This window comes from Neofelis nebulosa, chromosome 5 (genome assembly GCF_028018385.1).
Source record: "Neofelis nebulosa isolate mNeoNeb1 chromosome 5, mNeoNeb1.pri, whole genome shotgun sequence".
Taxonomy (NCBI): Eukaryota; Metazoa; Chordata; class Mammalia; order Carnivora; family Felidae; genus Neofelis; species Neofelis nebulosa.
This window is the reverse complement of record NC_080786.1, coordinates 52,744,229-52,758,135: the sequence shown is the minus strand read 5'-3', so window position 1 is coordinate 52,758,135 and position 13,907 is coordinate 52,744,229. Positions and strand designations below refer to the sequence as shown.

At 34.3% G+C, this 13,907-nt stretch overlaps 1 protein-coding gene across 6 annotated transcripts in view; it reads right to left on the bottom strand.

The window, feature by feature from the left end:
* MLF1 (myeloid leukemia factor 1) overlaps positions 1-13,907 on the bottom strand; it is a 38,658-nt gene that overhangs the window by 868 nt on the left and 23,883 nt on the right. For 2 of the 6 annotated variants that reach the window (XM_058730331.1, XM_058730328.1), the window contains exons 3-6: positions 6,250-6,333; positions 4,804-4,932; positions 2,929-3,088; positions 1,227-1,365 (exon numbers count right to left, since the gene is read on the bottom strand). In XM_058730331.1, coding sequence (XP_058586314.1) covers positions 1,227-1,365; positions 2,929-3,088; positions 4,804-4,932; positions 6,250-6,333 — 512 coding nt within the window. Of the gene's footprint in view, positions 1-411; positions 475-1,226; positions 1,366-2,928; positions 3,089-4,803; positions 4,933-6,249; positions 6,334-9,889; positions 9,932-13,907 lie in introns of all 6 variants that reach the window. The other 4 variants (XR_009261923.1, XM_058730327.1, XM_058730329.1 and 1 more) reach the window with 4 other exon arrangements.

Genomic DNA, 13,907 nt, shown 5'->3' with positions numbered 1-13,907 from the left:
TCGGCTCAGGTCATGATCGCACAGTCGGTGAGTTCGAGCCCCGCGTCGGGCTCTGTGCTGATAGCTCGGAGCCTGGAGCCTGCTTCAGATTCTGTGTCTCCCTCTCTCTGACCCTTCCCCGTTCATGCTCTGTCTCTCTGTGTGTCAAAAATAAATAATCATTAAAAAAATTAAAAAAAAAAAAAGAACATGTTTTCTCTAACAGGGACCTGGATTTCATAATCATAATTAGCACTGTAAAGTTTTTATCAACAAACTTTTCAAAGTGAGACAAATATTGTCTAAAAGTAACATGGGAGCAAATTTTCTATAGAAAATATTAGGGCTCTAAGTTCCTAAATAAGTAATTTAAAATAAAAGATGCTGGCACAGGACACTCTGCACAAGGCTTCAGATTTACTTGGTACCCACTTGTCCATCGCTGGTTCTGTGAAGCCCTCCACCTTCTGCAGCAATCCTCCACTCTCTTATGGCCTAGAATAGATTTCTGTTTTAAGGCCTGGTGAAGCCTCTCTCTCTCTCTCTCAAGTGTAATTTTAATAGGAATTAGGTGCTGTTTTCCATTTTTTCCCCAGAGAACCAAATTAAATTCTAACTCTACCATACACATTAAATGTACAAAAATCTCTAATCTTTAAGGTATGGCTTCAGCACATTTATATTTCACAGCTATTCCAAAAGGTAATCCCAAAGAAGGCTAAAGTTTTTGAAAAATTCTTCCAAAATATCTAATATCTAATACCTAATATAGGTGCAGATATTGTTTATTATACAAGTGTCTAAAAATGCATTTGCCATTGACTTGTTAGGGAAGTTTGTTAAGCCTTTCCAATAGAGCCCCTCTCCCCTTATCATATCTCTAGACACCAATATGTTCACCTGGCATGAAATATATGACTCCTACTCTATCTAGACTAAAAACTGTTTTACAAAAATAACTATAATATATCACACTTCCTTAGAAGGATTTTAGCCCCTATCTTCTGAGGCATAATTTGCTAGTGAGTTACTAGGGATACAATCTTAAAATATTATTGGTTTTTAGATACAAATTCAAATTTGTGTGGCATACTCAGATATAATGTAAAATTATTATATTCTTCACAAAATATACTGTTGATATAAACAGATGTTAATCAAAACTTCCTTATACAGAGGTAAAATTTCATAACTTTTCTTCTAATTCTTCTTTAAAAAGCACAATTTATTTTAGAAATAACTTTTACCTTCTTTTAAGTTCTCGGGAGCCTGAATTCTCATGACCGACACTTCGCATCCTAGGGTTTTCCACATGGCGCCACTGTCCCGCTGGTCTGTACTTCAAAATCTCATTCTGCCATTCATCATCAAAAGCATGAGCATCACCTACATTAAATATAAAAATAAAGGGGCAAGTATTAAGATATCAACTGTCAGTAAATGCTTTGTTTCCACATACTTGATTCTGGCTTTGTGCTTCTATCATCTAACCTCAAGATAGATGCAGGTAAGTGCTCCAAATATAAAGGTCTTTGACTCAGGGTAATACTTCCTTTTTTGTTTGTCCCTCTTTTATTCCTATTGACAATTTGGTTATTGACGATCTGGTCTTTCATGCATCTGCCTGGATATCATATTATTCCACCCAATGGACCCTTTGACCAAATCATACTGATTCACAGTCTTTTTTGGGGGGTCATCTCCTGGTGAACATGCTTTTCCTCTGTACTTGGAAACTCCTTCAATAACAAGCACTTCCTATTAACCTCACCATTTTCCTACATAACTTGGCCTAACACACAAGCTTCTGTTGTCAGTTTCCTGATAGGTTGCACATCTTGACTGTCACTTTATGTTGTTATGAAGTAGGTAATCTGACTTTGATAATAACAGCTGTTAAATGGTAATACTGTTCTTCCAGATGGCCTTTATAATGTATGTGTTCGTTCACTAAATTTTTCCTCAACATGTTAATTATTGTGAAGTACTCTTCATATGTTTAACTATGACAAAACTACAAAGGTTAAAATTAAAGAAAGGTTAAGATGTAACTTCCATCTCATCGCCGAAGAATAATTTTATCAACCCAACCTTAAGAGAATTTCTTTTACTAAAATGGTAATTTAAACCCTTTATTAAGACAAAACACTTTTTGAAAATGCTTTTTGAAAATGAGAGATGAATATAACCCAAAAACTACAATGACAAGAGTTAGGACACTGAAAGAACTTAAATGCATTGAAGAATGAATATAAAATCTAGAAAATGTAAAGACTTATTTGACATATACATGATATACTATCTAACAGTACAAGGAATTAAAATCTTATCTATACAAAACTTCAAGTGTCTGCCAGTAAAGAATGGTTTAAATAAAATATGGCCTATTCAAGATAAAACTTTTAGGTAACCATTTAGAATATTTTTGAAAGACAACATCATAGGTAATTGCTTTCACAATTATAATGGTGAATTAAAATAAGCACAATATAAACTAGACAATAAAATACTAATTAAAAAAAGTTTATGTGTTTATATATACATAAAACTATTAAGAAGAAATATAGTAAAACAGTAATAATGGTTATTTGAGGTTGTGATTATAGATAATTTTAATTTTCTTCTTTCTTCATTTTTTAAATATACCCCAGAAATATTAAAAAACTCATTTTGTCTACTGACAGTCTTACCAAATGACAATTCAAAAGATTCCATTTCCAAGTATAAAACAAAAAATAAGTAACATTACCAAAACCACTATAAAAAACAGATCTACTATGAAACAATGAATACACAATTTTATTACTTTGATAAGGTAGTCCATACACATACTATTCATAACCTACCTCAAAAGGACATCTTATGAAATGTTTCTACAGAAAACATTCAAGTTCTACCAGTACAGCTGCTGTTTTAAGAGGAAGAATGCTACTTTCTGTGACAACTTACTTTCATTCATATTGATGAACTCTTGGTTGACCTCTTCGTCTCCAGTTTTGTTGTTCTTTGACTTTTTAATGACATGAGCTCTGTCGTGAAGATGATGACCAACAGCCATTTTTTCTAGTCCACTGTCAGAATCTCTCAATGCTCTCCTAGTTTCCTTTATCTATAAAAGTGAGTTATTATTTAAATATATATAGAATATTTATAATTCTAAATTTCTCAGGACCTCTTTACCTATAGAGGTAAGACCATGAATCTACAGCTGCAAAAATACTGGGTGCTCAGTTCCCCTGCTAAGTTGCAATGAAACTGTGATAATAGTTCTCTGATATTTCCTGGACTGCTCAAAATTAAAATGTCTAGGGCAAATAGAACCAATATAATCTAACCTTTTTTTCTAAATTGTAATCAAATATTAAAACAAATAACTTAATTATATAAAACTTAGTGCCTTCAACACTGTCCTTAACAATGTAATAGTTAGGAGTACATGCTAGCATTCCTACAAATAAAGGCGACTAATTATTCAGTAGTCATGTTGATGGGCTTGAAATCTCATGGCTCCTACATATCAACTCTATGGGTCATTAGAATATTAGTGATAGCCAAAGACTATTAATAGTAGCATGGTTTGCTGTAGGATGTCTATAAATAAATTGCTTACATTTAAGATGCATGTCACTTATAGCAAGTTAAAATGAAAATGTCTGCCCTATGGCAAGAGCATCATTAAAAGGTATGTCTTCATATGTAAGAACTAAAAAATGAACTACTCACACCTATTAAATAGGCAAACCTAATTTTTTTTTTTTACTGTAAGTACTAACAAGGAAGTGTAGAAATGGGAACTCATTATCAGACTTTCTGGGAGCCAACTGTTTCAATCGCTGTGTGATAGTAACTTCGTAATTTCTAGGTAAAGATGAAGGCACTCACCTCCTACAAACCAACAATAACATTCCTAGACCTTTTACACAAGGAGACATGTATAAAGATAAGTAAGAGAGAAATTAGAAATATCTATCAACAGAAAAATAGATTCAAAACTGTGGTATATTCATATTTTAGATAATATATAGAAGTCAAAATAAATAAACAGCTGCACGTATCAACTCGAATAAATCTCAGAAGCATAGTACTGAGCAAAGTCAAGTTGCAGAGGACACAGTATGAGTTGCAGCATGAACCCATTTATATAAAATTTAGAAACCCGTAAAATAATTCATTATATTGTTTTTGAAGCATACGTAAGTAATAAAATTGTAAAAATATACATCAGAAAAAGTTCCAGATATAGGAAAATGGTTCTTTTTGGGGGAGAAAGTAAAAGGGAAAAGGAACCAGGGAGGGATGAGTGCATGGAAACTTAAACTGCATCTGTAACATTTTTGCTTAGAAAGAAAACAAAGCAAGAGACAACGTAAAGCAAATAGAGAAAAACTTTATGATTTAACTAAACTGAGTGGAAGGAATATGGATATTTATTATATTATTTTCTATATATTTTCTGTACACTTGATGTATTTTATGAGTTAAAAAATTCATTTACTTCAGATATAAATTAAAAATTGACACTTATTTCACAAAACAAAGACTTTTTTCAGGTCTACTTACCTGGTCAAGATGTAAAGGTAATAACAAACATCAATAATAGAAATTTACATGAAAAAGGCACCTGAGGTGGGGATGGGGAGACAAAAAATTGCCTTAAACTAAGGAAAGGCAGCTAGCATTACTGTTTTTCACAGTGATATGTGTCTTCTCCCCCTCATCCCTACTCCCAAAGAACTGTATCAAGCTTTAATAATTAAAATTTGACATAGGTGATGTATCATTCCAAATTTTATAAAGCTCCAAGAATGCTCAGAAAATACTTACTCCTCCTGGAGCCCTACGGGTTTGAGTTGAGGCCTGGAAAACCTTTGGTGGTTCATCTCCTACTTTGGAATAAGTCATAATTGAGGAAGAACTAAATGAATGTCCATTTGGATCCACTGAAAGGTGACCCTAGAGGTAAGTATAAAATGTAAATCCAGAGAGTTTAGTCAAATATGAAGACTTATGTCAGAGGATTCAGGTAAGTAACAATACTAGCTAGACATTCTACTAAGGCTATGGTGTATCCAAATGGCACCTCCAGGAAGGTCCTAATCTCCTTCCATTGTAGGTACCAATTTTCACTCTTCTTGTGAGGAATAATAACAAGTGATTCACTCATAGATCCCGAAGTCTTTGAGATCACAGACTTGCAGCTTAGATTTAAATATAAATGCTGTGCCCTGAGGCCTATGATGCTATTATAGTTAGTGGTTGACCCTTGTGTGTAATTTTGCCAACAGTGAACCAACTAGCCATATACCAAGAAGTTTTACACCTCCTGTGGGTACCAGATTGCTAGATTACTAATGTCATTAATAATGCCCTAGATTTGGACATTCTGAAATGATCCTTAGATTCTAAACTGGATGACTAAAATAATATGAGTCTTCTTCATCAATATGAAGTTATTATTTTTTTTTGATGTTAATAGTACAAGTAGAAAAGTAAGAGTATTAGTACTAGCTTGTAACTATTTGGATTGCATGGATCTAATCCAGTGCTTAACATCACTCCTAAAATGTCTGTTTTCAGCTTTTTAAAAAAACAATACAAAACACTAAAAATTTCCTAGGTGCTACAAATCCTTTTAAGTAGACAAGTTACAAATAATTAAAAAATCTAAATTCATATAAAATGTCCATTTACAATAGTGACCTTCAGCAGAACAAATGTTTTTGAGGTTGTTTAATTTTGAAAGTTAATTAATGATATTTTTCAAACTCATAGTTTGTAAAATCAATTTGGTAGGTTGTGACCAGGATTTTTAAAATATGAACTAAAACAGAAAATATTGGCACACTCTGTAAATAGTACGATCATTTTCTCGCAAAACTTTTATTTCAGGTATATTTTTATAGTACACAAGTATTGTGTACTGGGTCATACTGTAAGATATATTTTTCAACCACTGTGGACCATGATTAAAAAAAAGTTGAGGGACGCCTGGGTGGCTCAGTCGGTTCAGCGTCCAACTTCGGCTTAGGTCATGATCTCATGGTTCGTGAGTTCGAGCCCCATGTCGGGCTCTGTGCTGACAGCTCGGAGCCTGGGGCCTGCTTCAGATTCTGTGTCTCCCTCTCTCTCTGTCCATCCCCCACTCATGCTCTGTCTCTCTGTCTTTCAAAAATAAATAAACATTAAAAAATTTTTTAAAAAATTGAAAGTCATTATAATATGGGTACCAATAACTGAAAATAATGTTCTCATCAATTTTTTAGTACTTACAAAGTTTCTTTGTAATTCCTGCATACTGTTTCGCATATTTAACATCATTCGGTCCATTGCCTGAAAAGGGTTGACATCTGTATGCTACAGGATATTAGGAAGTATGTTATTAACTATATGTACAACACAAAAGAAGCAAATCAACCTTCCCAAAACAGCTGAAATTTTTTTTTCTTGATTTTTGCAGTGGGATCTTATGCAGTAATCGACCAGGCAAAGATAATTTAAGGACTATACAAAAAAGTGATTTGTTAAGGAAAAAATGGAAGCATATATACAGAATCCCAAACAACCAACATATAATTAGGGAGTTGCAACACTATAAATTCATGCATACATACATGTATATATACATATACACACACATATATAAATACATGAACATATACAGATAAACACACATTCATCAACTTTCTCAAAACACAATTTAGTTAATATTTAAATGCCGAGCAGTGTCTGGGCTGGGACAGCTCTAGAATATAATAGTTTTCAAGTTTTTCCTTCCTCCCTCTCAATACATCAACATGCAAATAAATAAAACTTGGGTATAAGATACCAATGTCACTTCCACTAGTACAACACAGGTGACAGAAACTGCCTGAGGGTGCAGGCTGTCCTTATATCATAAGAGGATCCAAGGGATAGAGGTTAATTCACTCTACTAGTAGGCCTAGAATTTGCCACCTACCATGGAAGGCTCAGTAGGGCATTCCCTTGAAGCATGACATAGGCTTCTTTAGAATAATTAAGAATTGCTCTAGACTAGTGGTTTCTCAGCCAAGATTGACTTTGACTCTCTGGGACATTTGTCAATAATTATACTCATTTTTGTGTGTCACAACCAAGGAGGTGTATGACTGTCATCTACTGAGTAAAGGCCAGGGACACTGCTAAAATCCTACAAGGCATAGGACAGTCCCCTACTCCCTAGAAAAAGAATTATCTGGCTTCAAATGTCAATGGTGTCGGGTTGAGAAGCTCTGCTCTACAAAAATCAGTCACTGATTTTAGTTTTTATCACTAGAACACTCACCAGAACTTAAAAAATGAAGCACACATTTTAGTGTGTCACCCAATGCATTATTTACTATTATAAAACAGAAGTGTTTGATTCAAGGAACTTCTCCACTTAAACGGGAGTCTTCTGAATCCTGTAAGGGACTATAGTTTAATGCTAGTATTTCAGTCCCTCTGGAGATTCTTTTGCTGTATGCCAAGCTGGGACTCAATAAAGAATTATCAAAGGCCTGTCTCTATCTCTGCCTTCCATTGGGTTTTTATTACTTGTAACAATGGGAAATAGATAGGAAAACTAAATTCTTCTTTAGAACTTGCACTTATCACATCAGGGAACAAAGACACATTTGTGAGATACTGATACATATATCTTTGGGTACACAATGCGCAATCTGCATTTCAGGGATTCAACACAATTCAGGAAACATTCCGAATATTTTGTTTCAACACCAGGTTGAGAAATCAGGGCTGTATAAAAGACAAAATTCATGAGCGTTAGAAGGACTAGCCCAAGTAAGAAGACGAGAAGGAAGAAAAGATCAGATGTTTGGGTACATTCTGCCGTTTTCTCAATTCACTGTCACATCAGCCATTTAAAAATTTATCTGTACTTGCTGTGGGGTGGCCCAACACCTTGGAGTGACAAAAAGTGGGGGGTACAAATTAGAGCTAAGATTCCAGTGAGCTCCTAAGGCCTTTGGGAACTTTGAACACATGCTCTTCTCTCTGCCCTTAATGTTTTTATACTGGCTCTCAGCATATCCTCTCATGATTCAAGTATTACCTCCTCAGAAAGGCAACCGGTCTAAAGTAATCTCTGCTTCACCTTCCATCTGTCACTATATCATTACCCTGCTTCATCTCCTTTAGTGTACTTCAAAGTACTTTATCTGAAATTATTTTGTTATTTATTGCCTGTCTTCCTTCTATAGAAATAATTTCTGTGAAGGTAGGGTTATCTTCTCTGTTTTATTCACTACTATATTCTCAATACTTTCAAAATAATTCCTAGCACACAGGAGGACTCCCTAAACATTTGATGAATAAATGAACAAACTATCTCTAACTCAGCTCAAACTCATATATTCAATTGATACCAGATAAATTGTAAACCAGATAAACTATTGCCTCAAATGCAAAATATCCCAAACAGAAATGATCCTTTGACCACCCCTGTTCTCTTATCTGTTCATATGAGTATGAATGCTCTGTTCCTTAGCTCAATGGCATTCCCATCTAGCTAATTTCTCATGTCAAAAAATGGCATAATACTTTCCTTTTCTCTTTACTGTTCCTTCAACACAACAAATCCCCAAGTTCTACCCATTCACCTCTTTAACTCTCTTTCAAACGAGATTATTTCTCTTTATCACCACGGCCATTACCCAAGTAGAAGCCATTAGTAATATTTCCCAGAACACTTTAACAGCCTCCTGGCCTCTCTGTCTCCACTTGGTCCCTTCTAGTCTTTCTTTCCCCTATAGGCACAATAATCTTTCAAAACTGAGAACCTGACTCTATTGCCATTTTGGTGAAAATTCATCAACTGCTTCCTTATTCTTCAGATAATATCCCCAGTTCTTACCAGCACAAAAAGAAGTGCCTGATTATCTCCATATCTTTATCTGTATCTACTCTCCAACTCATGCTCCAGGGCCAAGTGATCCTAAACATCTTTGAGCTTCCTAGCTAACAGGTCTTTGCACATGTGTTTTCTTCTGTGTTGAACACCCTTGTTCTCCCCCTCTCCCTGCTTTTCCTGGCTAACTCCTAATAATCCTTAAGGTTCTGGAAATCTCTGATTAACTTCCACCCCAACACCACAAAAGGTCTAGGTACCAGGCTTTTTTCTATCTGTGCTTCCACAGCACGCTGAACTTCTTGATCATTTTACTGATAAGTGAGCAGTTATAGCACAGAGTTAATTTGTTGTTTGTCCCACTAATAACTCTTGTGAGGAAGGACAAATATTGTATGTCAAACTTTAAGGAGACAAAGGGCTAAAGTCTAAAAAAGAAAATAAACAAACTTTTGCATAAGAGCATAGATGCGTCCAAAGGAAATGTTCTAAGGTCATGCTATTCTCTGCTACTCCTTAGACTGCCTTTAAGTATGTTAGAAACTAGCATCACAGAAAACAAAGAAATAGCAGGAGAAAAGCTGGTTGCAGAGTAGCCATACTTGGACATGGGAAAGGAAAAGCAGCATGAGTAAGTTAACAACAGAGTGCTAGAGAAAGCAGCCAATCTGAGCTTCTGCAAATGTGCTCTTCTAGCTACAGTTAGGTACTTTTTTATCTTTTGGAAAGTCACCACAGCATATGGAAGTGTCCAAACTCTCAAACACAACTATGGGGATCCCTTTTGTAAATCAAATGAATATTCATCTATTAAAATGCATTTTTTCTCTTTGAAGACTGATTTTATTTATGTTGATATGACTTAATTCAGAAAAAAACATGCCTGAACACTCTAAGATCAACACATGAAACAGGTTTCAGTACAAATTCTAAAAAGCCATTTTGAAATTAAGTGAAACTGCATGCCAATTCACTTTGCTTGAGTTAATGAAAAGTACTTGTCAGAAAATACTGCTAAAATGGTTTGTGTCTCATGATACGAACCATACCACCAAAACTGCCAAAAGGCATAAGAGAATTCATTACCTAGGAAAAAAATCCAATTAATTTTGGTTATGATATGTATAATGATAATCCCTGAAAAAGAAAGAAATATACTACATAATCACATAGTTCTGAGCTGATAAAATTTTTAAACCATTTAATAAAAAATCCTCAACATAGATTTTAAAAATTACCTGCTTATTATTGTTATTCAAAACCATATACCACTCTTAAATATGACTGCTATATACTATTTACCAGAAACAGTTGAAAGAAAAAGTCTTTGTTATAGATTAAGACAAACATTTCTCAAAGGAAATGCAAATTCACACCAAAGGTATAATGATTAAAGTATCATCTTTCCTTTGCTCAACTATTCCATATTTTTAAAAGATGAGTTGGGGCGCCTGGGTGGTTCAGTCGGTTAAGCGTCCGACTTCAGCTCAGGTCATGATCTCACAGTTCATGGGTTCGAGCCCTGTGTCAGGCTCTGTGCTGACAGCTCAGAGCCTGGAACCTGCTTCAGATTCTGTGTCTCCCTCTCTTTCTGCCCCTCCCTGGCTCACACTCTGTCTCTCTCTCTCTCTCTGAAAAATAAATAAATATTAAAAAACAAAAGATGAGTTAACCTACCTATAACTGATTAAAAATAAGCAATTACCTACATTAATAACATTTCAAAAGATAAGTAGAGACATTGGGCAAAAAAATTAATGAGAATCTCCCAAGAACTAATATATAGAATAAAAAATATAGACTTCAGAAAGGATTACAAACACAGATTTAAAAATATATAGGGTCTTTGATAAAAAAATGTTAAGTATAATAAATGGAATTATCAAAATTAATAGTTCACAAATTGTATTCCTCAGTATGTACAGATAAGTAAAAATAAAATTTAGGCAGATAAATATAAAAATTAAAAATTTTCATTACTTGGAGGTTTCAAATATTGAAAGTAAAATTTGAATTTTTGGGTAAATGGTATATGTAAGGTTTTACCATCATTCAGTGATAATTTTCTCCCTATGTAAGTTATGGTGAAAAATAGAGAAAATGTGTATTTATGTTAAATTGTATAATAAATTATATCAGATGATATATATGTATACTATATATTTAGAAGAGTAATCTCCAAAGTGCAGTGAATGCACAAATAAAATTTCTCTATTTCTTTTCGCTTCAAAGAAAAATATTAAATTTTTTTAATGTTTATTCATTTTTGAGAGACAGAGGTAGAGTGAGAGCAGAGGAAGGAAAGAGAGAGAGGGAGACACAGAATCCTTAGCAGGCTCCAGGGTCTGAGCTGTCAGCACAGTAGCCCTATGCAGGGCTCAAACCCACAAACCATGAGATCATGACCTGAGCTGAAGTCAGATGCTTAACCGACTGAGCCACCCAGGCGCCCCTAAAAGAAAAACATTTTAGATTGACTCTGGTGCCATCACTCAATCTAAATGTCTGATGGTCACATGTCATACCTTGAATTATAAATTGCTTAATTAAATATATTTACAGATTAAATTATCTAGTTTTAAACAAAACTAATCCTCCCAAAATGGACAACTGGCTTAAAAATATCCCCATAGGAGCACCTGGGTGGCTCAGTTGGTTAAGTGTCCGACTCTTGGTTTCAGCTCAGGTCATGATCTCAAGGTTTCTGAGTTCGAGCCCAGCATAGGACTCCATGCTGACAGTGCGGAGCTCGCTTGGGATTCTCTCTCTCCCTCTCTCTTTGCCCCTCCCCATTTGTTCATGTGCTCGCTCTCTCAAAAATAAACTTAAAAAAAAATTAAAAATCCCCATAAAATTATCATGAATTGAAGAAAATGCTAATAATATAAACAAGAAAACAGCATAGTTAGCTTCACCTACTTTTGTAGGAGTCTCTGCTTTCTTCATAAAATGGCTGATAGAGATGACAAATGTCAAGAAATGGGCCAAAAATTAAAAAAAAAAATCAAGATGTCTAGCTGAAATGTAGATTTTCATCCACCATGCTTAAAAGCAACAGCTAATGGCTCACTCCTTAATCAAAAAAATTTATAATTTCATGAGAAGAGAGAGAAGCTTAATATGAATTTTGATGAAAGTTCAAATGGACTAGGATAGCTAGCATGCTCAAAAAGCCTACTGTTTTCTTGGCTGTGCTCTTTTCAGATAGTAGCAGTCTTTTCCATCTTCTGCAGTCAATTTCTATTTGTTCCTACCTTCACATCTAGTTATAAAACACTGACTTAGAAAAGTTCAAGCTGGCAGAGAGGTCTTTTGTTGCTACTGTTTGTTTGGTTTTGCTTTAATTAATTTATTTTTGCTATTACATTTAGTCTTTCACACTTAGACATACACGTGTCAAATATATACACCCTACAGGATATAAGGAGAGCCAATCCTCACCAATATAAGTTATAAAGGCACACACACAAAAAAATGAGTCTTGGCTAAAAGAGAGGCTAAATGTTCCTTGGAAAAATCTGTTGTAACCAATTTTATAATTTATAATTAATTACAACTTATAAATTGTAATATTTTAAAAATTATTACTTCCCTAGGAAAATACTCAGTACTCTTGGCTAGCAAAGGATTTCTATACAGTTTGAACAACAAAAAGTGGATTGGTGTTAGCATTCTAAGATAGCTGATAGGATATAATGTCATTCTCCACTGGGAATAAAATTGCCACTTCTTCCTTCTTCTAGAAAAGCTACAAATAGCTCATTTATGCACATAAATACAAAGTACTATATACAGCCCTATTCTTGTCTTGCTATGGTTATAGCAGATATACAAAATATTTCAATGCTCATATGAAAGATAAAATTTCAGAATGTGTTAATTGATTTTCTCTGCACTCCTTGATAATTTTTCCTTTGATCTTAATTTTAGACTTTCATAGAAACTGATAACCCTAAAAGTAAAGTATATATATATATTAAAATGTATGTTACATGTATATATTATTTATATATTTAAAATATATTTATATATTTTAAATGTATATATATTTATATATTTTTAAAATATATATATATATATATATATATATATATATATATTCACTAAATGAAAAAAAACCAAATTGGAATAAAAGTAATATATATTGGAATAAGATGAAAAAGAATGTGAAATTTTCATTTAAATGGTAAATGTAGGAGTATCTGGGTGGCTCGGTCAGTTAAGCTCACTCTTGGTTTCAGCTCAGGTCATGGTATCTCATGGTTTCGTGGGTTCGAGCCTGCACTGGGCTCTGTGCTGATGGTGCAGAGCCTGCTTGGAATTCTCACTCTCCTTCTCTCTGCCCCTCCCCTGCTCACACTGTCTCTGTCTCTCTCAAAATAAATAAATAAACTTAAAAAATTAAAAAAAAATGGCGAATGTAATTTTATCCTTCAAACCCCTTGAAATATTCAGCCTCTCTTTTATTTTTTTTATTTTTTAAAAAAAATTTTTTTAACATTTATTTATTTTTGAGACAGAGAGAGACAGAGCATGAACGGGGGAGGGGCAGAAAGAGAGGGAGACACAGAATCGGAAGCAGGCTCCAGGCTCTCAGCCATCAGCCCAGAGCCCGACGCGGGGCTCGAACTCACGGACCGCGAGATCGTGACCTGAGCCGAAGTCAGACGCTCAACCGACTGAGCCACCCAGGTGCCCCTCAGCCTCTCTTTCAGCCAAAACTTATTCTTTACTACATATTTATAATTTATACTGGTGAAATATGGCTCACTTTTTTCCCCTAGGTGTGACACATATGATATGTTTATATCTAAGTATGAAAGACTTATGTAATAGCAAAACTTAATTAATAGAAAACAAAAACAAACTGCTGTGGACTTTTATTCTAGAACTGCCATTCTGAAGGAAAAAGCAAAAGAAACGAAATTAACAGGGAAGAAAGTAGTTAAGGTATGTAAACATCCTAGATTTTTTAGTTCAGTACGTTTGTAACCTCCTAGCTTTGCTCTTAGATAAGACTTATGAAAATATACTGCAGTTATGCAAGATTTTTAGATACAGT